At 41.8% G+C, this 25506-nt stretch overlaps 1 protein-coding gene across 3 annotated transcripts in view; it reads left to right on the top strand.

The window, feature by feature from the left end:
* The window catches only part of PIK3R3 (phosphoinositide-3-kinase regulatory subunit 3), an 82100-nt gene extending 56825 nt beyond the window's left edge, over window positions 1-25275 (top strand). For all 3 annotated transcript variants that reach the window (XM_027802694.2, XM_014278519.3, XM_005437388.4), the window contains 9 exons: window positions 7864-7975; window positions 10311-10409; window positions 11854-12034; window positions 12808-12933; window positions 13699-13841; window positions 14993-15169; window positions 15997-16071; window positions 16212-16382; window positions 17849-25275. In XM_027802694.2, coding sequence (XP_027658495.2) covers window positions 7864-7975; window positions 10311-10409; window positions 11854-12034; window positions 12808-12933; window positions 13699-13841; window positions 14993-15169; window positions 15997-16071; window positions 16212-16382; window positions 17849-18050 — 1286 coding nt within the window. In that variant the 3' untranslated portion in view covers window positions 18051-25275. The remainder of the gene's footprint in view (window positions 1-7863; window positions 7976-10310; window positions 10410-11853; window positions 12035-12807; window positions 12934-13698; window positions 13842-14992; window positions 15170-15996; window positions 16072-16211; window positions 16383-17848) is intronic.
* Window positions 25276-25506: the final 231 nt, after the last annotated feature.

Here is a 25506-nt window from a genome sequence, read left to right as displayed (position 1 = left end):
CTGATTCATCTCCTCTTTCCAAAAGTAGTCTCTTGAAGGGGTATGAGGAAGCTTGAGTCAATGAGAGAAATGTTTAGGATCCTTTTCATTTCAAAGGGTACAGTACAGTCTCACTGGTAAATTTTGGGACAGTGAAAGAAGTGAAACTGCTGCTATAAAGTGGATTTCATTAAAATATTTTGAAGATCACAGTGTACTTGAGTGAGGAGATTGATTCGATTTCTTTTGTTACACCTCGAGATCTCAGCATGAGCAGTGGCTGTGCAGCCTGAGCCTAGCTAGACTACTCCATGCCTGCTGCGAATCTGCTTCTTTTGAGGGCACTGCGTAGGATTGCATGGGCTGGGACTTCTGCCTTGGTGCAACTTCCTTCAAGGTTATTAGAAAAGATGTGGTGTGATGAAACATGTTTTCCTCTGAATACCTTTCTACCTTCAAATTTTTTCTGGAGTGTTGATTTGAAATGCACCTTTTTGATCTTGATTTAGATGGCTCTGTTAGCAATTTAGGTGGTGTTGAAATATCTCTACTTTGATAACTAGAAAATAGTTTGACATAGTGCAAGGACAGGTACTGTGTGAGGAGCAATTTTACATACTGCTCTGAAAGATCAGAGCTAAGTGGTAAGCCAAAATAGCATGCTGCTTAGAGCAGCAATAGTCGCATGTATTTACAGCTGTATTAATTTTTTTAAGCAGGCTCTTGTGCACCGAACTTCTCAGTAGTACCGATTATTTCTGTGAATTGGTTCTCCTAAGAGTTTTGTACTTGACACCTGGATGGATGGTTAGCCTTAGAAATATCTGGGGATAACGGCCCTGGGCTGTTTTTATTTTAAATGGCTTTTTCTTTTGGCTTTCGTAGGTCTCCTAGCCGTAGTGTGTCACTGCTCTGGCCTGACTTCATTCTCTATCTTTTACAATGAAAAGCTGGTTCTTTGTTCTCGATTGCTGTAGCTCTGTGCTTATGCTAAATTTTGTGTTTTCCCTACTCTTATCCAAAAATCTATTCCCATGTACTGACCAAAGAACATTTTTTAATAGCTGTTTGAAAACTATGTCTGTGGAGGGGTAGAAAACCTGCTGTGGTATTTCTTCTGTGAAGGCAGATGAGGAACTGCTTTAGTTCAAAAACAGAAAGGAGAATGATCTTGCTCCTTGCATTTTACATTTGTCATATTGTCTTCTAGACCCAACATTGGATACTGTAGAGTACAGTTCTTACTGAATATTTCAGATTTTAATGGACAATGGAATGTCTGCTATGGACTTCCATGCAAAGGGTTGGTAAAAGCCTGGGCCTAATGGCTAGGAGGTAAAGCTATTCCTTCTTGAAGTGAGCTGAGCACGTGATCCTGGGTATTGACAATCTGAGTGATGAAACATGGCAAAAGTTCTATAAATGTACACAGCTTATTATAGTGTGCAAATTATGCTTGGTAGGTAAGAGGCCTTATCCTTTCTATCCTCCTCATGTTAACTTTGGGACAGTTACCTCAACCCTGTTGATTGTGGAACCTCTGACACTGCTGTAGCTTGCAGTTGTTACGCTGTGGTCTGGGTTGAAAGCAAAACTTGTTCATCAAGCAGTGAAAATATTTGGGAAGTTGAGGGGTTTTGGCTTTGCAACTTCATGCAAAGGATGGAATTACTTTATAATACAGTAGTCAAAGATCCCAGTGTCATCTGTCTGACAGCAAGCATCTTCCATTTCTTCCATCTCAGCCCATACATCTCAGCCTTGCAAAGTAGTGAGGGGTGCTTGTGAAATGCCCAGAAGAAGCCTGAATTTGAGCCAGCTGCCCCTTCACACACTCTTGTTGTCCACCATTCTGCAGGTGTCTCATAGCAGGTAATCTTTAACCTGTGCAGGAGCTGTGGATGTCTGTGAAGAACAGAGTGTCGCAGAAATCTGGCAGGCTGCAGGAGGTGAAACAGTGGTTGGGAGGTGTGCGAGAGGACTGGATAGCTGGGGAGTTTTCAAACAAAACAGATCTTTATCAAAAAAAGCCAATTAATCAAAACTGAAATATTTCTGAAAGGTGCTGGTTTTTATGAAAGTTCATGGAAACACAAGCAAAGCTATAATGGGAGTGTTTTCATTGGAAGTCTGCCTGGCTTTGTGCCAACTTGTCTGCTGTTTTCTGTAATGAGATATTGAAAGACTTCAATTCTTTGAATGTCTTGCTCTTTGGCACCTCGCCTGTTTTGGGGGAGGAGAGCGAAAATGTGAGCATGCCTGAGGTTCTGTGGCCAGCAATAATGCGATTGAGTAGCTTCCTTCACCATCCCTCGAGGAGTTCTCAGTGCGTGTTAGCTGCCCTTTGAGGAAGGGCAGCTTCGAAGGGCACTGGCGCTCAGTACTTTGTGAAAGGGGTCTTGGCAAGAGAACTGAGGAGCTGAGATGTGGAGCTGCCAAGATAATTTACCTGGCAGCGGCGGGGAGTGAACTGCTGTCAGCAGGTGCGCACGACCCTCCTCTTTGTCAGCTGGAAAATCTCTGCAAAAGCGTGGTGCCTTACTGCTCTGACTTGCACATGTAGTACACAATTTCATGGAAATGGTGCGCAAAAAGCACCTTTGTTCAGCATATGCTTTGTTCTCAGGTATCTTGAGGGCATCTTGTGCAGCAGTGACAAGTACAGGACTGTTGAGGGAGGGAAAGATTTTGAGGCTTTGCCTTAAAAGTGTTCAAGAAATTGACGAAAGTGTTTGAGAAATTGAATAAGACTACAGAGAGCAGTTAAAAGATTGGGGAGTTTTTTTATTTTTGCAAAAAACTAGCCTACATTTTCATTCCAAGTCTTCATCTATACCTCCAAAGGGAAAACCCTTCTGTCCTTAAGGACTGTCATTAAAATGTTAGCTGGCCTAACTGTGGATTACTTGCATGTTTCCATAGTAATGACACTTTCTAGAGCTTTATATTACAGTTTGTAGGGTATCTACTGTACGTCAGCCTTTTTGAAGCTGGGTAACTATTTCAGAAATCCTCAGATCTGTTTTTTGCTTGTTACAACGTGGAGGCAGAGTAGATTCAAAGCATCAGAAAGAAGGCTAGTAGACAAGCTCATGGAAGTGCTGAGTGACTTGAAACTGACTTTATCAGAGTGCTTGGTAGTTGTGATTATTTGTAACAGTAAAATAGAGTTAATGCTGCATTTAAACCTGCTATGCTTTTAAGTATCTGGCCTGCAGCTTTTGGAAAATACTGGAAGAAAAGTTATGGAGCCAGTCTTAGACTAAGTGGCATCTGCCTTAAAACTGTGAATTAGAGTTTAATTAACTGGCGTGTTTATCTTGTATGCAAATACTGCGGCCAGAGATGACACGGGCTGCTTGACTGAATGCTGTGTGGGATGGGGCACTTAGAGACCCAAGGCATTCTTCTTTTTTTGCTCCTCTTGAGTTATTGCTGTTGAAAACCCTCACACATAGGGCTCGGTGGCTCTTAGATCATGTAAACTTTAGACGTTTTTGAATCAAAACCTGACTGGGAAAATATCTCATGGAAGCCACAGTGTACTTTGAAGTTAAATTAGGGATTAATATAGCCTACTATTTTCTACAAGGAACTTTAATTAAAAAAAAAATTAAAAATACAACAGTGCTAAACTTGCCGGCTTTCTTGGTTGTCTTGATGCTGGAGGTGGTTTGAATTTCGGGGATTCAAGTCAGTTAAATCTTGAACAGTCTTTTTAAAAAGCAATTTTATGCAGTCAAAGCATCCAAACATTACCTTAGGAAAGCTTAGTCAATAGACTTTTCTCTCTAAGGACCTGCGCTACAGCTCTGCGGAGAAGCTGGGCTGAAGCTACCTGCCGGAGCCAGCACAGCATCCTTCTGGGCCCTGACGTCAGCAACATCTGATGGCAGCCCTGGCCCACATTGGCTGCCGTTGCCTCCGCTCGGTCACCAGCTCTTTTTTTATTTCCCTCCTAAGTGACTTTGATCTGGGATTGGGATTTAGCTCAAGCCAGGCTGCTTGGGGAAGCTAGAAAGAGGAGGCTAGAATTGCTAAAGAAAGAAAAAGGAGATATCTACTAGTGGATGAGGGAGAGCCAGTCTGCTCTCATTGCTGCATGCCAGGCAGTCACTGAGGGCTGAACCTGGTGCTGGGAACGCACTGATGTGGGATTGGAAGGGTCCAGCTGAGCTGTTGCCCTTTGAGTTTTGGAAAGATCTGTGCCATAAAGCTGTCCCGGAGGCATGGTAGGGGAAGGATTCTTGTGTATCTGGTGCTAACAGCAAGTTTATTAGAATGGATAGATCCATTGTGCTGTTAATCACTTATGATCAATGTTCTCTCTGTCCCAGGAAGAAGGAGGCAAGAAGCAATCAGGATTGTTAGCTCTAATCAGAGCTTGTTTTGAGAGAAAGTAAGATTGCGCCTGTGGCTAAATCAGAATTGGATACAGTGATATGGAAACAAACACGGCTGCTCTTGAAAGCATTTCTGTTGATTTCAAGCCAGCCTTATTTTACTTTACTGTAGGATTTTGGCTTCCTATAATGTTTGTCAAAAAAGGTATATAAAGCTGGATTTTTTTAAAAAAAATTAATCAAAATCTGTAGACTCTTCAAGGCTCTCTGTAGCTTCTTGTAGAAACATCATAGGATTTCTCCTAGCAGGGCAGTTAGTGCTGCCTAGGTAGTTGTAAAACCTATTCTAGGATGCCTCTTCTAGCAACCCATTGGGCCAGTATTATGAGAGCAGTAGTAGGGTGGATGCTGCTCTGTTAGAATAGACTTGCCATGCTATTGCAAACTGCTCCCCCTGTATTGTCGCAGGTTCTGGGCCGTAGGGTTTAAACTACCTCTGTGCTCAGTTTTCCATTTGTACAGTGGGCTGCGAGGGTAGCAAAGAAACACAGAAATGGATGGGCATGTTGGTCTGCTGGGTAAAGCAATAGCAAAGGCCTGGTTCTGTATCAAATACAGGGAAAATCTATTATGGCTCAAAGTACTGAAAGTAAAGAATTGGATCCTTAGCTCACTGGAAACAGGATCCACCCTTGCAAATACTTTTGTATTTTTAAAATGTGCAAGCCATTAAAAAGCATTTTTCAAAAGTCTATTGTGAAGAGGACTAGCTTCCATGAGTCAGGTTTTACAGGAACTGGTCCAAGCCTTATTCTCCCTGGAAGAATTTCTTTCCAATTTTCTCATGCAGAATGAAGTTCTGCAGACAACCCCCCTGATTGTGAGAACTGATACCTGCCTATTGAGGGAAAGAAGGAGAAACCCCCACCTGTAGTGAGGACACTTGGTGTAATGTCTAGTGCTCTGTGTCCATATGCCAAACTCCTGTTCCTTACTTCTCTGGTCTTTGTTAGTTTGCTTTTCTGTGCCCAGTGCTTTGGAGTGAGCCCTAACAAAGCTGCTAAATAATTCCACAGTATATAAAGGAGCAAGATGTAATCTTACAAGGAGGGCTAGAGAACTATTCAAGTGCTCTAGAGAATACTTAAAAACCTCTTCTGGAAAGCCCCTATTACCAGCGTAAAACAGGCTTTTACACTGTATAATGCCTTGAAGTTTTTGGTATGTCCAAGCCTTAACTTGCAGGACCCAGTGAAATAATTTCCAGTGCCTGCATAGTTTTCTGTATAGTTTTCTCCATGCTGTTGTATGCTTTTTACATGAATCTTCATGCGCTTGTTGATGACTTTGGAATCTACAAAAGATACTGGAGTAGATCAGAACATCTTCAGGGTTTCTGAACTCAGATTTGCTACTATTTGCAGACACTGAGGAGGCTGGGAGCCACTGTGTCTGTCCTGTCGCTTGCTTAGAGTACGTGGGGTGGCACAGCCTCAGATGGGAGGTGGGGAGGATCCGCAGACATTTTCTAATTTGGTAACTCTGACTGGGGGAGATGGAACAGCGCAGGGCATGGTAAATACAATTAACTCTACAGGCTTAGCCTGGATATATGCTCCTCTGACCCTGCAAAAGTAGGGTGGGAGTTCTAAGCAAAGTAGGGTTAGAACAGTGGCTGACTCAATGGTGCTTTGTACAAATACTTAGGTGCTATACAAACAGCTGTAGTAGTTGGGCTAGGAATAACTAAAGCTTCCTAAGCAGGAAGCTACTGCGCTGAATCCAAAGGTTTTCACCTTCCTTTTATAACAAGACCTGTTATTGCCTCACAAGATATGTGCACACCTGAAAGTTCCCAGTTCACCCCATAAAAAGAACCTGTATGTTATGGTTTAATGCTCAGTCCCGCAGAATGAATGCTGCTATCTGAATCAGGTGTTTGGTCAGCAACCCCAGGGTGCAAACGTCTGGGTCAAGGTTCAGATTTAGTTTAGATTGGCTCGATTAAAGTATCTACTGGTTTGTCTGAGAACAGTGAAGTTACTGTGTTGGATATTCAACATGAAATGGTATTTGGAACTGCAGTTGGAACACTGTTTTCTCTTCTTTAATGTGGGAGGTGTGGCTCGGAGGTGAGTAGATGGATGGTGCCAAGTAGCACACCTCTTAGTGTTAAACCATTCGGCACTGGAGCTAGAGATCAAAATCTTCTTTCTGCTTCCTTTATTTGTATTTCTGCTTGTACACTGGGATCGTGTGTGTCTGAAAAGATGGCTGTTGTCAGTGTGTCGGGCCTGCTTGCTGATGCTTGTGTAATCTGATGGCTAGGGCAGAGGGCTGGGAGCACAGATGTTCGGGGTCTGACTTGAAAATGTGCTAGCAGCAAATCAATGTGTGTCGCTGCTTTCTTACTCTGAATTCAAATGGGACCTGTCCCGGTAAAACACAGTCTCATGAAATGCCTAAAAAATGCTCAGTTTCAATGGTAGTGTTTTTGATGAAGTGTTCAGCCTCTGCAAAGCAGGGGACAGCATTGAAGACATCTTTCTTGAAGAAAATAGTGTAATGCGTTTCTGGTGACAGACGAGTCTCTACCAATACATGAGCATGCCTGTGGCTGCTGAATTACTCCTGATATAGGGCTTACATTCAAGACCATGATGAAGTTGTTTGAGCAAAACTGACCAAATAAAGAGCTTCAGTGCATTGTATGCCCTTACATTGTGTAACCTATTTTGAGAACAGAAGTAAAAGCCTATTTGCCTTGAATTCAGACTAGGGGCATTCTGAGCAGGTATGCACTAGGCCTACAAATGTGCAGTTCTGCCTGTCTTTCAGGGATTTGTAGCATCCCCTTTCCTGTGGTAAACACTTTATTTATGTAAAGTGGTACAGGCACTCTAATAATGACCTAATAGCCCCTTTCTCCTTCCTTTGTACCCTTATGTCCTGTAGTGGTTGGAAATTATGGCTTTTGCTCCTAACAGGAGCCTAAATGACAAATCTAGTATGAAACATGAGCCTTGGGTCTATGATGGGTATACCACTGCCCAGCCACCACTAGTAGCATTTTTCCCTCCGAAGAGGAGTTCACCCATTTGCTCATACGGGTTGGTATAAGGACTGGTGACACCTGAGCAACTGGAGTTTCACCGGAGTGGTGCAGAGTGCTCTCCAGGCTGTTGCTTTCAAACACAATACACTTTTGTAACTTGTCTGGAGGTTTAGGCGGTGATTGTCCTTGTAGTCATGACTGAGCCAGTCTTCCTTTTAACAAAAACTCATGTTTCCTCATACTCCTTCCCTTTCCGCTCCCTCAAGCACGTTTGGTTTGAGTACTAGGAAATCTGGAATCAGAGTGCAGCTGTTGACTTAAAAATTCTTTAAAAATTACAAATTCCATTTTATTTGAGAGAACTTGAAATCCAGGTTCAAGATGCGTGTTTTCTTTTGCTTCTTCACTGTCATGTTTCATTAATGATTTAGTGATTAATTTTCCCCGTTGACCTTTTTTTTTTTTTAATTTGTTCTTCGTTTTCAGCTCTTCCTCCAAAGCCCCCCAAACCAATGACGCCAGTCAATACAAATGGAATAAAGGACAATTCCAGCTTCTCTCTGCAAGAAGCAGAGTGGTACTGGGGGGACATCTCAAGGTAAGAATACTAGTAAAATATATTAATTGAAATATGTTAATATGTGTTATTAAAAATAGAATAAGCCTGTTAGAATTCAAGAGAAAAAGAACATGCCCATTTCAGGCAGCACCTTACAGGAGGGTGATTGATGTTTCAGGACCGTACTTGGCAAAGCACCAAAGTTATTCAACTGGATTCAGGACTTGTGTTTAAGTTGGTACTGTTCTGGTGCAGATATTGCCAGTCTTGGTACACAGTTATTTTGAGTTTCTAAATTTCTGCAGATACACAGTGTCTTTAAAAAGAAAAAACTATTTTGCTCAAAAGAAATGTGTTTCTGAATGTGCTAGCTAATCAGGTTTTGTAAGCGTATGATGCTGGGATGCATGCAGTTCAGCAAAAATTCAGTAGGAGGCTTGCTCAGAATAAGAGTTGCGTTCTTAATTTTGGCTTCTTCAGTGTTTGGTTAAAATTGTATCTGTATTAATTTATTTTACATGGTGATACAAAAATAGCTCTTACAAATGCTATCCATCACCAGTTATACTAAGCAGCTGGTACAGACACGTACCAAATTAAGTTTTACCTCTCAAGGAAACCCTTTTCTATGAACTTAATAAAATAGATGGCTTGGGTTAGATTCAGCAAATGAAGTGCCAGTTCTATCATGCAATTAAGTATATAAAAACTGAAGTGTCCAGTCATCTTAAGGCACTTCTGAAGAGTTTAGGATTGTAAGGGGAAGCGTGAACATGCTGAGAGTGTGATCAGGAATTGCTCAAACTTGTGCACGTAATATTTTGAAACACTTTGTGAAATAGAGGCAAGAAAACAGTGTTTGCCACAGTAGTTCATTGAAGTTCTGAGAAGGGAAATAAAAGTTTTCATATCTTTATTGTACCACCCTTATCTTTATAAAGCAAACCCACATAGATCTTGATTTTGAAGGGCCTTGGCAATGATATTTTTTCTGTTAATTCTAAATTGAAGCAAAGTGGCAAAACCTGATCACAAAACCCACTAGACAGGGTTTGTTTAAAACTGTTTGATACTGATATCAGTTTGACTGTGGATTTGTTCCTCAGTTAACAATGTACATGATGGCAGGAGCTAATGCAGTACAAATCATACTGCAGTGGCTTTATTGGATTAAAATGTGATATATACACATGTAAAGATGGAATTGTTTATGACCCTAATTTGACAGCCAGCAGGTATGGACTGCAGTGGGCTGTCAGGGCAGGAGTCATGTTCTTCAGTCAAGAACTTGTGCTGAAAATTTTGTCACAAGCTCCAGGATGCAACTTAGAGGCATAAACCCAGGCCCTTAGATCATACCTATCCATTCAAAAAGGTGGTGGCCATTTGAATTAAGCGGGTGCAGCCTGTAAAGTGTTCTGAGAGGAGTAAGCAGATACGCATATGATGCTTAATAGGAGTCAGTTTTACTAACAGAATGGTTTTCAGGTAGCTAGATCAAAACTTAAGCTATTTTGTAAGAATGCTTTTGTTCCTTAGTATTTGATCAAAAAAGCCACTGTTGATTTTTCTTTGTAAGATTCAAGTAGGCTTCCTGCCTCACTCAGATAATTTTGAGGCTACCTGATAAACTTCAGTTTACAAATGATTGTATTAAAATGTGCTTGGTGCTTCTGAGAACTTGTGAGGGAGCTGTTATAAAGTGAGATATGTAATCTGGGTGAAATGGTCAAACCTGGCAAGACCCTTAACTCTTCAGCTGAAATAATTTTCTTAATGCTTACAGGTGCTCACTTTCACTGAAAGATTTCTTGATGTAGCTTAAAGCTCTGGACTCTGAGTATCCTTTTGCTTCAGTTGTAAATAAGGAAAAGTTGCACTGAAGCTAGCAAGGTTGTAGTGGTTTAAAACTACTGTAAATAAGCTCAGAGTTAAGCCGATAATGAGTCTCTTGAGACTAAAACTGTGCTAAACTCTACGGACACCTTTGGACTATGATGCTAGAGACCATTTCTTAAGAGGTCAGGACTGGCTTCTCAAAGGGCACCCATTTTCAGTGTGGACCTTAAAACCGGAGCAGATTACAGGGAAAGGTTGTGAGACTGAGACACAGCTGCTCCGGTTGCTTAAACAGAGAATTCTTCCTGAATGGCAGTTGATTGCAGCTGCTAGTTTTTAGTATAACGATGCAAGTTCTGACTTGCTTTAGATGGACTAAAAGACTGGAGAGCCTGAGCGTGAAGGAAGGTTGCCTCATATTTTGAAGACTGAACTCCTTATGCATGTTGGTGTTACTGGCCCCAGTATTGACACCTGTGACAAAGATGATCATGCCTTTAATGCTTCTAATTCTGCCTTCCCTTCCATTCTCCAGGGAAGAAGTAAATGACAAATTACGAGACATGCCAGATGGAACATTCCTGGTGCGTGATGCATCAACCAAGATGCAGGGAGACTACACTCTGACATTACGGTAAGTGTTGAGCAGTTGTAGTCCATGCAGTAAAACCCTGACTAACTAGTTGGTATACTATTGACAGCAGTGGCTGTGTAAAGGTGATGTGGCTCAAGTTGAGAGATGTTCCCAAAGGTACTGCAGATCACAGAATGAGCAAATAAATAGCCAGGTCTGATAGTTCTGTTCTGTGCATTGAATCATGTCCCTCAACTCTACTGTAAGGACCTCTGTAGATTAGATGGGACTCGGGGAGGAGAGCCACTCAGCAGTGCTTCATTGTTTCAGACCTGCTAAAGTAAAAGGTACTTACAAACTAAGGTGTTGATTAATGGGAGCATATCAAATATCTTACCAGCACGCTGCTCTGGAGAATTGAATGCGGTGCCTTTGTAAAAAGGGTATCTTCCACTTTCTGATCCAAAATTTAGGAAATATTGAATTGGAGCCGTGCTCCTTTCTTCATTAAAATTGCCTGCAAGGGGCAGACTTCCCAGAGCTGCCCCAGCTCTATCTGCTGCAGTTAGGCAGCAGACCTCATGTGACTAGCTGCTGGTGCCTTGCCCAGCCTGTCCAGCCGCCTGGCTCTACCAGGCTCCCAAGAGTGGTTGTTAAGAGGCAAATGAGTGAGGCACATAAGCCACAGCCTCTGTAGCACACCTTTGGGAGTTACTATGATATGGTAGATATTTGATCTTGCCATGATTTTCTGTTGTCTTAATGGCAGGTTTGACCCCAAGGGTGTAGTTTAAATTCTGCTTTGACTTCTCCCTTGAAGTTCCCAGCTTGTGCACTTAAGGTTTGGCATATTTGGTTATTTTGCTGAATGCAGATGTCTTTAGGAATGAAGATTGGGAGTGCAGGAAGGATGGGATATTGTCTAAACAGTCTGTAGGTGAAAAAAGGAAGAAATAAGTGCCATGTTTGTGGAAACCACTAGAATGTATAAATCTGGATAATGTAAAGTCCTAAACTTACAACTGTCTTGTAATCCTCAAAGGATTTTGTTTAGGTTTGTGTATCCTGTATTAGCATCCATAACTCAGAAGACTTGTTAATGGCTGTATAAACGTATACTCAGTTATATACTATCAGTGACCCCAAATTGCAGGAAATTGTGGCTTTGGGTTTTTATATGGTTCCTTTATTCAGCCTTCAGCATCCTCCTTTTCTCTTGCAAAACTTCTGGCAAAGCTAGGTATTAAATACTGTAAGCTGCCTCCAGAAGGAATGCAAAGGAAGAGATTTACTTTGGGCTTTGCTCCTGTTCAAATAATATCTGATGATAATTCTGTGTGTATTGACTCTTAAACTACCTAATATCTGCTAGTATCACATGAAGGTGTACAGTGTCAAAGCCACTTGCACAGGAATTTCACTGGTGTCTTTCTTAGCTGCAGTAGTGTTGAAGAGGGATAGGAGGTACACGGTAAAACCTCTAAATGACTGTACCACTTTACAGGAAGGGTGGCAACAATAAATTGATAAAGATCTATCATCGGGATGGAAAATACGGCTTTTCTGATCCACTGACATTTAATTCAGTTGTGGAACTGATTAACCACTACCGCAATGAGTCTCTTGCTCAGTATAACCCGAAGCTTGATGTGAAGTTGATGTATCCAGTGTCCCGGTACCAGCAGGTATGATCTTCATCAGCTGTTAGTGCAGAGAAGAAAAAAAATTGAAAATGTGTATACAATTGTTTTTTTATGTGAAGCCTGATTTTATTTTTTTTTAAACTGGAAAAAAAAGTGAGTTGTCACATTTGACTTCACTGTGTTCGTAATAATGGGTCTTTCAAATTGTCTAGCCCTTTGAGCTTCTTCATTTTACCAAGTTTCCAGTCTCCATCTGAGCAATCTAGTAGAGGAGTGAAACCCTGACATGCAGCAGACTTGAACCTCTCTGAGAAGCCTTGTGCATGGCTCGTACATGCTATGCAGCTGCTCACTCTGTGTATAACCATCTAAACTTCTCAAGAGTATTTTTTTATTCAGTAGCCCAAGATACTGTCTTCCATTAAGGAAAAAGAACTGCAGAGCTTTTATGGGGGGATGGACCAAAGCAAAACAAAACTCAACACTGCCTTTAAACTTCAGATTCCAAGAAATTCACTTCTTCCTTTCTCCAATAGGGGATTGATATCCGAGACCTAAGATGTAGTGTGTTTTTGGAAGCTTAGTATTTTGGCATGGTTTTCAGTGTCCCATAGTTCCAGTTCCTACTGGCTGTAAACTGTAGAACTTACTGCATGAAGGAAGGGGAATTAGATACAGTGTTTGTGTTGTGTAGAAACCTGATTATAAAAATGATGCTAATAGCTGTAAAATGCAAATGTGCCTAAGTGGACAAACAAATACTCTTAAGGAAAAGCTGCTTTGCTTCAAGACTTAATAGCTTTTTGTATGTACAGGATCAGTTGGTGAAAGAAGATAATATAGATGCAGTAGGCAAAAAGCTTCAAGAATACCATGCTCAGTATCAGGAAAAAAGTAAAGAGTACGACAAATTGTATGAAGAATATACCAGAACATCACAGGTTAGTTCTACTTCAGCTGTCTGTAAGTCTTTTTATTGTTGTTTGAAAAGTAAAGAAAATTATTTTAACCTGTTATGGCTAATAAAGGCAGTCCAAGGTCAGAAAATATAAGGAAAAACCTTAGTAAATTGTGGAGTAGAACAAGGTGGTTTCAAAGTTGATGGAAACAGTGAGTATTACTTGTTGCTGATAGTCCTAGAGGTATGGCGTGTGGAGCAAGGAAGAAAGAGAAGCTGAGCTTCCTAGCATAAGGTAGGGTGGAGAAGGCCATCGCCTACAAGCTTTGCATTGCACTGCAGACTTCCTTGGCTGCTGAGTATTTCTAGCTGCTCTGTGCTGCAATGAGAATTGTAGAGGGGTTTGTCCAGGTTTTTTGTGAAGTCGTGTTCAAATCAGATAGCAGATATTATGCATTAAGGAAGTGTGAATACAGTAAGTATATGGACTGCCTCTTGTAAAGTAAGATAGTTCATATATGGGGAGGAGGTTTGGCAGTGCTCCTGCAAAGTAAAATGGAAAATATGACAAATGTTTTGAGGGGTTTTCAGCCTAATAGAGAGCATCATGTTGGGGAGGAGGGTAGACTTACAGGGAGTAAGCCTTCCCTGACTCTACTCAGCCATTTGACTAAATTTAAAACTGATTAATCACATCTTGGCTTGCGAGGGGAGAAAAGTTCATCTCAGTCAATTTAGGGAACATAATTGAGTCTTGCATTGTCATCTGTATCACGAACAAATGATGAAGGACTCTTCCCTCACATAGGAAATTCAGATGAAGAGGACAGCAATTGAAGCATTTAATGAAACTATTAAGATATTTGAGGAACAGTGCCACTCACAAGAGCGATACAGCAAAGAATACATTGAGCGATTTCGCAGGGAGGGGAATGACAAAGAAATTGAACGGTAAGCTCTGAAGTTGTGTTTGCTTACAAGGAAGAACTAGTGTCCACATTGACACTCCCATGAAATACTTGTGTATAATATTGCATCATATAAAACACTTTGCCAACTCGCTATTTTCTCTGAGACCTTCCCCCAATGTGTCGGAACCTTCCTTCAGTTAAGCCCTCTTCTGCCAAGGAATTGCATTGTAGGCAGAAGAGGTGGGAGCCCCCTGGATTATTCTCTCAAATTCAGAAAATCGAGATACTGTGGTGAGGACCAGGAAAGGATCAGGAAATAAAAATTTCATTTGCTTATGCCACTTTTATTTGGATTTGCTCAGAATATAATTCAGAAAAATGTTTACTTCTAAATAGTGAAATGTACCTGGGTCTGGTAAATGTCAGTTCTGGTAATTTTCAAGGATGATCAGTATTTAATTGCTGCTATTTGGTAGTGGGTAGTGGTCATCTAACAGAAGTTCAGTAAGGGCAATTTGAAATTGCCCTTCTGTGAAGGTACCAGCAGAAAAAGCTGTATCAGGGCCTTTGAAGCAAGGCAGAATACCTAATGACACAGTGCTTTGTGAATCGCTAGAGGGTAAACCTTAAGGAGATTTTTAGACTGAAAACAGTTACCCATAACAATCTTATGCAATTGTGGTGCTTCATTCTGACTAAAGATCAATTAACAGGGGAAATACGTAATTTTCCTGAATTGTACCAAACCTGCAAACTAACCTCAAATGAAGAGACAGGCAGCATTACTTCCTGGTAGTGCTTGATCAGTAAATGAAGTCTACATTTGAAATCTTGCTAGTACTGATACCTATGGTGGGATTACATAATTGATGTACCAAAAAGTGTATCTGACACTGAAGGAGGAATCTGTTCTAGCTTACCCTTCTAGAGATAGTTATTTCCTGCATCTCTGCCAGAAGGAAATCGATTAAGGTAAACTGAAGGTTCAAACTATGCAAAAGGGTGGTAGGCCTTCTGGCAAGAAGTCTTTTCTGGCACTCCTACAGTAATTATGTTAAGATGAGGCAGTCAAAGGGAGGAGCTGCTGTTACAGTAGTGCTTGTGATGCTCTTTTATGTAAGTGCTACTGGTAAGGTTCAGCCCTTCTGGACTGGCTTGACCTCACCTTTCAAATATTACACTTATTTGCAGGATAATGATGAACTATGAAAAATTAAAATCACGCCTGGGTGAGATCCATGATAGTAAAATGCGTCTGGAACAAGATTTGAAGAAACAAGCTCTGGACAACAGGGAGACTGATAAGAAAATGAATAGTATCAAGCCTGACCTAATTCAGCTCCGCAAAATCAGAGATCAGTATCTTGTGTAAGTAAGCCTGACCTGTACCTCAAGAATAATGTCTCTGATGAACCTGATTAATGACTGTTTCCATCAGGATAATGGGAATTTAATTTTCTTTTCATAACCTAAGTTCTGTGAGCGCTAAGGTACTACGTTCTGGCGTAGGATGTCTGGGTAATTGGTTGGCCTCTTCATGACTTCATTACTTAAAGAGCCTGCCACAACTAGGTTCACATTCTGCAACTCCTGTAAATAAATCCTTTAAGATAAAGGAGTTACAAAACCTGTGCCCACTAACACAATAGAGGTTAGTATTTTTTGTGCCAGGTGTGGCAGATGTTGCTTGTACCTACCCTTGATTTCACTGACACACTGGTTATCCAGCTCCTAATGTCGTGCATTGGGCTGGCCTCGGTGTGCTAGGATTCTGGCAGAAGACAGAGGGAAACACAGTGTCTCAGAAGGCAATGTTAGGAGGTCAGAAGTAGTCAGTGGCAACACCCATTTTGTTTTCCCAAGAGAAGCCGGCAGCTGTCACCATTTGTATTGTTTCCTTTCTGGAGTGCACTGTGCGGAGGCAGTACTTCTTCCTCAGCTCAACGCTCCTCTTTCTCCATTTAAAAGGTTGCTTCTTTTTGCTTTGTCATCCAGTAAAGGAGGCATCTCAGAAGATGGTGCAGGGAAGTGCTCTTACAGAATCTAGGGTCTTTCTATGGCTTTTGCTAATGGAGAGCAAACTGAGCTCCACACTGTTTCTTTGTGGGACCTTGTGTTTGAGGTTCAGCTTGCTCAGTAGGAAAACCTGTACTTGTGCTCTGAAGTAACATATTAATACACTCTTCTTCTGGCAGATGGCTCAATCACAAAGGGGTGAGACAGAAGCGAATCAACGACTGGCTGGGGATCAAAAATGAAAATATTGATGAGTAAGTGTCACTATATGTGATTTTACTGAAAAGTGTTCCATTAACAAGTGTTTTCTCCTGTAGGGGTTGGTAATGCAAAAGTTTCTCAGTAAAAGACTGTAGAAAAAAGGAAGGACTAACAAATTTGTCCTCTTTTTCAGCACCTACTTTGTGAATGAAGAAGATGAAAACCTGCCACATCATGATGAGAAGACTTGGTTTGTTGGGGATCTCAACCGTATCCAAGCAGAAGACTTGCTCTGTGGGAAACCTGATGGAGCATTTTTAATTCGTGAGAGTAGCAAGAAAGGATGTTATGCTTGTTCTGTGGTGTAAGTCCATTTTCCTTTTTGTTCTAACTACTCAATAAATCTCAACCACAGCTCGCTATTTTGGAGAACAAAAGCCAAACCTAGCTAGGCCTGCCCATTGGAATGTGTTACATGTTTGCAGGAAGAGTAGCATGGTAAAAGCTTTGTTGCAAAAATGTATTTTGATTGTGCAGTAACTGTAGTCCTAGTAGTCTCTTCAGTCACCACAGTAGCTAATACACAATTCTGAAGTATCCCACCTTGAAGCTCTGCAGTCATAACTAAATTAAGGCCAAATTCTCCCATATTCTTCCCTGCTAAGGAACACACGGGAAGAATTAAAACAGGGCTATAAAGCTGTAATGGCTTCCATTCTCATTTTCAGACGTGCCTAACTCTTTGCATGAAAAGCATGGCCAATGCTTTCTCTCGTATGTTTAAGATAATGGTGATGCTTCAGAGGGGGCATTATTTGTGAACAGTGGTTTCTATGACACTCGCGTAGCCTTTCATTGATTTCTTGTGTTTCACTTCTTCATTTTATGCTGGTGTAATGGAGGTCAGAAATACTCTGATTCTGTTATCTAAAAATCCTTCAAGCCTGTTCTGGAGTGCGAAATGGCTTTCACTGATATATTTCACATGAGGTTAATTGCTTCTGAAAGCAAGTTAGAGAAATGAATATGTGAAGGTATATCACCTCAAGGTAACTGAAGATTGTAGTATCTGCTGTGTTCAAGATCCTGTTTGTCACAGTCACTGAAGCAATGGGTTCATCAGATACTTTCTCTTGGTTGGTATCATACTACAAGCTAGCAAATGATGGCATAACGTAAGCTGTTCCTACGTGTGACTTGGATGGCAATAGGCTCCAGCATAGGGATTACATAATGCTCCATCTTTCTGGCAGATAAGTTTTTCTAGCAGCTTTGGAAATACTGTGTTGCAGTGACTGTTTTGCCAAGTTAGGGACTCAGTCGCTATGACTTCAGATAATGAGCCAGCTTGAACCCGTGCCATGCTTAACATTAAAAAAAATGCGCACTGAAGGTTAGCGCTGCATTTCATGAAATACTCTGTAGGTCCTAACAATTGGTGGGGTTTGGTGTCTTTCCTTAGTGGATAGGTTTCCAGATGAGTTGAGCACAAAGGCGTTGCTGACTTCAGGTGCTTATCTTCTTGGTTAAGCTCTTGACTTCCCCCCCCCCCCCCCCCCCCAAGAAACATTTGGAGAACAATGCAGTAGGGAATTGTACTGCTAGGATAGAAGAGGCCTCTTATGTGGATTATTATGCAAGAGTGTTTAATCGCATGCCCTGAAGCACTGTTTCTTCACAGACTATATTAATCTCCTCTTCTTGCATCTGCTGGGTCCTCCATTATGTAATTTAGTGACTGGCAGGGTTGCTGCATTAGTTAATTGTTAATAGACTGTCACTTTGGGTTTGTCCTTTGATGTTCAACTCTCCTGTTTCCTTTCCTTGCAGAGCTGATGGAGAAGTGAAACACTGCGTGATCTACAGCACTCCAAGAGGTTATGGGTTTGCAGAACCATATAACCTGTACAGCACACTCAAGGATTTGGTTCTTCATTACCAGCAGACATCCCTTGTCCAACACAATGATTCCCTAAATGTCAGGCTTGCCTATCCTGTCTACGCACAGATGCCCCCCTCTCTCTGCAGGTAAATTTTGGGGAGGAGGAAAGCGTTGGCTATCTTGGATTCTTTTCTACGATTTTTACTAGAACTTGGAGGGCATTCTTTCTCCTTAGACTGCTTGTTTTGCACAAGAAGTGATTCTGTGAATGTGAATCAAAGAGGCCTAGCAGCAACAAGACGACAACTTGGGTGTAGGTGTCCTGGTGCTACCTTAAAAGCTCAGCTGTGCTTTTACACTGATACTTTTGTTTCCTTATGAGGGGAATAAACTCAACCCGTACAAAAATACTGGAAGCAAAACATCGTTTTGTGGAGATAATTTTTGCCAGGCACCTTCAGTGGAACTTCTAATTGGATTTTGTTTTCTCTTGTTCTTGTAGAGACAATTTGAAGCCTCTGTCTGAGGCATCAGTAATGTCTTTCAGTCTTAAACTCCCAAGAAACTAGGGGGGAAACTACCGCAGCAATTCTTCTCTTAATTTTAGCAGCTTCACTGCGATTCAGCCGAACTTCCAAAAGAGGGCTTGTCTTGAGGTAGCATGGAATTTGGTGAGAGAAGACCAAAGGAATTATGGGAAAGCTTCAGGTTTTTATTTAAATGGAAAAATGCTTGTAAAGAAAAGTTGCTTTATTTTTTTTGCCAACAGTAACAAAGTTTTGGTTTCAATGGCACTACAGGTCTTCACTTAAAGGAAACATTTATAACCAAATTGAACACACCAAAACTTTGTTCCTTGCTAGATTGAGCACTTATGGGGAAGGTTGCGTTAGCATCCGCACACACGTTCTACACCAAAACTTGAAAAAAATAAAAGGAAAAGCTAAACATTGTGTGGCTTCAAAACACTAAATTTGTCTGATCTGATGTAATCACTCATTCTCATCTTTCCTCACCCCCCTTCCTCCCATTCCTCAGCTTGGGATTCTGTTTTCAGTTTTTAACGATACTGTGCTTCGGAATGTAAACCAGAATGAAGCTTGCACTCACCTGTTGCAGTTCTCTTGCTGAACAATGACAGACTCTGGTAATGCTTGATTTTTTGGTATAGAAGAGGTAGGTGTAATCAAATGCTTCTGGATGGCTTATTGTACCAAATTCTTTCATGAGGTGTAGTCACTTCCAGTTGTATAGAAGGAAGCATGCTAATTATAGATCTCCTCTGATTTGTTCTTTGCAAGCGAAGTTCTGAACTCTCACACCACTGGAGCCAAGCAAGATTTTACACTGGCATAATCTGAATTCCCTTGTAGTTATTTTGGGCATGATGCAAAACACAGGAAGGAAGAGAACTGTACTACTCAGTTATTGGATGTCTGCTACCATCCTTTGGCAGGGGCTGCTGTCAAACACTGGAGTGGGTAGTCCTGGGCTTCATCAAGTATAGCAATCATCCAATAAATCTCCTCCCTGGAAAGTACACAAAGCAGCTTATTTCCATTCCTTAAGCTTCTAAGATGAAAAAGAGCTAAGTTTGGCAAACTGAACCACTTGGCATCAAAGCACAACTGGCGAAGTAATTGTTCAGTGTGCAACCTTGAAAGTTACTTTTGTTCGTGTTACTGGAAGCGGTTCACTTGCAATGCACCCATTGTACAGGACAGGAAGCAGACAGTCATGCAGGTCTGAGAATGCTCTAGACCTGTTTCTGACCCTGGGGCTGATTTCCTGTTCAAATGCGTGGGGTTTTTTTTTTTCTATAATGCCTGGGCAGTACTGCTAGGCTTGTTGACGTTTAATGCTTACACTAGAAGCATTATTTTGCTGAATGGCATGAATTTGCAAGCAGGGAAGTGACAAGGCTGGAGTGCTGGCAGCCATTGCAGGAAGGGTAGTCTGGTTGCCTGGCGTGCCTGTGAGATGTTTTATTTTGCACTAATGACCCTGACACATCCCAGGCGCTTTCTAATCAGCCAGAGTGCAATCTTCAGGCGAAGAATTCTGTAGATGCCACTTTTCTAATTAAATGAAACACTGCAAAATCTAACCAAAACTGGGTGAGAGGAGAAGAAAATTCATGCAAGCTCCTGTGTCAATGACCTACATCTGCTCATGTGTCCTTTCTCTCCCACTTCCCCAAGAAAAGGAAAAGAGGCGTTGCCTTTGCTCTTAGTGAAAATCTTGAATGGATTCCTCAGTGGTATATGGACATGGAAATTTTTGTCTTTAAAGGAACTTGCCCTACCTCTTGGATAATTTGCAGTTCTAATCTGGTAGCTGTAAAGCTGTCATTCTTACACCTCTTGTGCATCTAACATTCCTTTGGTACTGGGCTGAGTCCAGATGCCTGATGAGGGAAATCGGTTCAAAGGCACAAATGATAGCCAGGTGCCTCATGCTGGTGGAAAAACCTGTGGGAGTGGAGTGTCTCTTTTTCTCTGCCCTTGTGATCTCTCCTTGTGGGCTCTCCTCTTATTTGCAGTGTTAATATCTGAGGCTGATGGGGCATGTATTTCTGATCTCTGTTTTTGTGACAGAGACAACCTGCCTGAAGTGATTCACATTTATCCCATTTTTAAGGTAGGGATCAGTTTTGTTTTAAACAAGTGCAGGTCTACTTTCAGGCTCATAAATCCTGGCACACCCTCAAAGTACCAACAGCAGCAGGATAGCAAAGCGGGGCTGTCTGAAGTTTCCCTGTAGTGGAATCTAACTGATCCTGTGAGGTCTTGGTCCAGGCTCCTGCCCCAGCTCTGCCAAGGTAAATACAGTGTAATTCTACTGGCATCTGTGAAAGTAGCTTGGCTTTATAGTAGTGTGAGTGAGTTGGGATTTTTTGCCCCTCGCTCTCTGAGATCTCTTCGCTGATCACAGGTGATGTATTTGCTGTGAATGATGCACTCGGAGCCAATAAGCCATCTTGAAGCATTGTTTGAAATTCTGTTTTGCCCAAACCTTCAGATCAGGAATATGGGCTGGCTAAGCTTGTGTTCCTTGTGTTTGGCTCCGTTACCCTCAGTGGTCTTTCTGAGGTTGTCTTTTGCCTCTGTATCTCCGTGTTTTGTTTAGGCACCTGAAGTCCCAGCTGCTGTGATTGCTTCCCTTTGACTGTCAGATACTATTGCACAGATTCTTTTTTGCATCCATTTTGTGCTCATAGAGCAAATAAAAATGGGTATAAAACCAACTGACACGTGTAGCTGGTGTGATCCACAGAGCGAGGGCTTGGTCCTGCTGCGCTTGTTGTGCTCGGCCTAATTCTGTTTCCTCAGTGGTGTTAGACCTGGGAGAAACCCCGTGCGTTCCTGCGGCTGTTCTACACTCGCATGACTGAGAAATCAGAAATGGGCCTGTGAGGTGCAGGATTACACCCTAGTGCGAAAAGCAGCTGTTAAGCCTAAAACAGATACAGGAAAGATCAAGGCAAAACAAAGGAACTAGAATTCCTTTAAAACAGTAAGGTGTGAGAAGATCTTCATTTTAAGAGTCAAAAAAATCAGGGGGAAAGGGGGGGAAAGTCTCAGTGTTCTAGCAGCAGTCTGTTATCAGACTGCAGTTAGAGGAGTACTGATCTCATTGACCCATATTGTATTAAATATATAAGTAGGGTTAAATAACTTTTGCACAGTGTTAAATGGTGGGGGGCGGGGGGCGGGGACGTTGAAACTCGAATATGCACAGTTTCTTCTAATCTGTTTTGAAGTATATTTGCAGGGATCAGGGGTGATTCAGTATTTTGTATTTGTATGGATGCAAATCAAGCCTGCTTCCACAGTTGTCATTGGCCCCATTGCGTCAGCCACGAGTGCCATGTTTTTGAAGTTTAGTAAGTTACAAATCTTTTCCCACTGATTTCTTTATGGATTACAGGTAACCCTAGCATGGGAAGAACCCACCTAGAAATAGAGAGATGCCCCAATAGATACTTCGCTAGTATGTGAAGCAGTAATATGTGATTGTCCGCCTTCTGCTGCTGGAGTGCTCTAGGTTTGGGGGTTGTATTGATCTTTTTTTTTGTTCTTTCTCATCAGGAGTGGATTGAGTCACTGCTTTGCACCATTAGTAGTTGCAATCTAGAGTTATATCCAGTACAGCCCTCTGTTTTATGCCAAAAATAAAATGCTCTTTCCACGCTCATCTCTCTTGATGTGGCAGATGGTCAGGAAGTTTTCCATTTAACGTGGTGGGCCTGATTGTTTTCTCACTGACACACTAAGACTGTAGTCAGTGTAGACTAAGACACCAGACTTCTACAACCGAAAGCCATTTCCAGGAAAAAAGTTTGTACTCAATCATACCTGCATTCTAGTCACAGCAGGGCAAAAATCAAAGTCTGTCCTTCACAAAGCCAGGCAACTGTAATGGGGACTGTGGACAGTTGGTGCTGTTTTGGGGATGACAGGAGAAGGAGGAGGGTCTTGGTTGCCCCAAATCCTGGGCTCTCTGTAGGCTTGGGTGGCACCGTGTCTAACTGAACGCTGTGGCTGTTTAAAACAGCAGAATTGCTATAGGAATGTCACACCTTAAGTTTGGAAAAGCCCCTTATTTGGTACTTGAACAATCTTGCTTCTGTTTTTGAATGTCTGTTTATTTTATATTTTTGTTACACTAACAGGGAATAAAAATCTGAAATGTTAGTGAGTCTTGTATGCTTGCTGCATTGTGCAGACATGAAACAGGTACTGCTTGTGGATCAGGAGGGGTAAGAGACAGGTTCAAAATGCAGTTTTACAAAGCGCTATGATGGGTTGGGGGTTGTTTTGTTTAGATCATATTTAAAATCAGGTTTTCTTACATGTAGTTTCCTTATGTTGATTTTTCAACCTCTGCTTTTGGAACGGCAAAATCAAAGTAACATTCCCGAAGAACAAAGATGCTGTGAGGGGAGGGGGGGTTAGGCTTGCTCAAATTCAGTGTTCAAAGCAAATAGCTTTAATGAAGAGGAAGGGTCAGCATCCTAAAGCATCCCTCTGGTTGTAGTTCAGCGAAGCAGTAGACTGACAGTGAAGTAGGATCTCCGCCTTGAACCATGAAAGAAAGAGGTGATGCCAGAGCAGACCCTTCCCTTTGGAATAATCTCCTTAAATGCATTGCAAGGAGATAGTTAGGGAATTAATAGGAGTCCTTAAGGAGTTGCTCTTTTTCCTGTATTGGAAGGGAACTTGCATTGCTAATCCCCTTGTTTCCCTTGGCACAACGTGTGCAGCCAGGAGAAGGGAACAGAGTTACTAGCCCAAATAAACGCAGGCCTGCTCGTGAAGCAGCTCGGCTAGTTAAGTACTGCGTGAGGAGTAGCTTTGGATGGGGTTAGATGAAGTTTGTCCAACATTTTTTGTGAATCTTGCATTCTGTGAGCAGAAATACTTTCCACCGAATGGGAAGGAAAAAAAAAAAAATCTCTTCAAATCTTTTCAAGTCCTTCCTGTTTGTTCACAGGGGCAGATAGGGAGCTTTAGCTTGTTAACTGTTTAGATGATGACAGTGCTTGAAGTGCTGGTCTTTGGGGCTGGCTGCATACAATTAATGCAGAATTTGCATTTTTTTAATTGCTATTGGCATAGACTCGCCATATTTTATGACTAGACTCACCATTTTTTCTAAAATTTGCCTTTAAAACATGTAATATGAGCTTCAGAGGCAAAAAAAACCCACCAAACAACAGAACAAACAAACGGGCCCTTATTGGTAGAAAAAACGCCTTGTTGATCAACCTGTATTAGAGAAAGCAGCTTTAATTTCATGCCCCCCTCCACCACCTTCCCTTGGAATTGCTTCTGTGAGATCGGCGTTGGCAAACAGGGTGGGGATATTTCCCCATGTGTTTCGCAGCGCCGTACCCATGCGCTTTCCAAGTGCTCGTAGCAAGGGGCTCGGGATCATTTGGAAAAATGATTGCATCCAAAGACAAAAAAAGTCTCCGAGGGTGAATATCACCCCCCGGCATGAGTCTCGTCACTTCAGGGGAGTTGTAGGATGCTGGGGCCAGCCAAGAGCTGCCCCTGGGTCTCTGTCGGGCGTGGTGGGGGTTTGTGGTTGGTCAGCTGGCTGGGGTTTTGGTCTTTTTTGTTTTCGTGAGTGACTTCTACATCCAGCAAAGATATGTTTGATGAAACCTGTTAATTTTGTATATCTGGCTGTTTATTGCACCACGAGATTGTAATGGTCTGCATCATCTGTGTGTGTGTGTGTGTGCGTGCGCGTGTGTGTATATGTACTGTATGTATATAGATATATGTAAAATATATTCACGTACACATTTATATGCATTAGCTGTAAGTGGCACTGCCCCTTAAAAATAAAACAAAATTCACTGTTAGCACATTCTGCCATGTGTTTAGGCAGAATTGGGTTTGTTTTTGTCAAATGAAAAGGAGTTTATTGTGTTCATCTTGCATATGTGCTTCTGAAATGCTGAACTCTGGATCTTTCTTGGGGGGTTACTACTCTATTTGTAAACAGAATTGAACTGGGGTGTTATCTACTCTGGGACAAAACAATCAACTTTGTTCCAAGCAAAGGTTTAGCAAAAGAAACCCTCTTGCTCTCCCACAAGATGCAATGAACGTTTGCACGTTTGAGCAGACCCCCAGACCCCCCCTGTCCAGAGCTGATGTGCAGTGGGTGGTGGTGGTATGTGTCCCTTTGTGAGTGGACTCTTTGTATAAGGTGTGGTTCAATGTAAAGCATGAGTGGGTGTTTGATCTTGTATCGAGGGCTGAAATAACAGCACACTCCTTTGTACAACCTTTGCATTAATGTTTCTGCTTTTCTTTGACTTCTATTTTCTTTAAGGGAAACTGCATCTGTTAAGAACCTGCTTCTCCAGAAGCTATTGCATTATTTTGTTTTCCGGATGAATTCCAGCATGTAACTTTGGTACTCTTGTTTGTTATTTGTGTAAAACCTGTTCTTCTGTCGTTTATGGTGTAGTGGGCGGGGGGGGGGGGGGGAGGGGGGGGGGGGAGGGGGAGAAAAAAAAAAAGGAATTCATGTAGTTTAACTTTTGAAGAAAAGAAACAAACTGCTTCATAAGGAAACCAATTGTATGTTAGTGTTTTCAGACAAGTCATCCTGTAGTTTCTAGCTCAGTAATGCAACACTGTACTTGTCACCAGGTGTGTTACAATTTTGCTGTACTTTCTTTTACCTAGATGGTTGGGCTTTTAAATCCCAGACACTAAGCATCCTGGGCCTACTTGCTCTAGATAAAAAAAAAAAAAATGCAATAAAAAAAATTGCAATAAAGCACATTGACATGTAATGTTTTAAAGGATGTACTGACAGCTGTTTCTAATAAATTCAGAACTGCAGCGTGGTTGGGCTGTCATGGTGTTAGCTGTGTTTGTGTCTCTCAGCCAAGGCCATGAGCATCATCTTTAACAGAGGCTTTAAAAAAAGAAAGGCTTGCAGAGGGTCCAGTTCACTCTCGGCTGCAGCTGAAGCAGCCGGGCCCCAAAACCCTCTCAGGGCTCTGAGGTAAGGAATACATGTAGCACATGCACACTCTTTAACGGAGTCTTTCCTCTGTTCCTTTTACAGCATCTTT

The sequence above is a fragment of the Falco cherrug genome, chromosome 12 (genome assembly GCF_023634085.1).
Source record: "Falco cherrug isolate bFalChe1 chromosome 12, bFalChe1.pri, whole genome shotgun sequence".
NCBI lineage: Eukaryota > Metazoa > Chordata > Aves > Falconiformes > Falconidae > Falco > Falco cherrug.
Note: the sequence above shows the minus strand (reverse complement) of the source record. Positions and strands in the feature narration are given on the sequence as shown.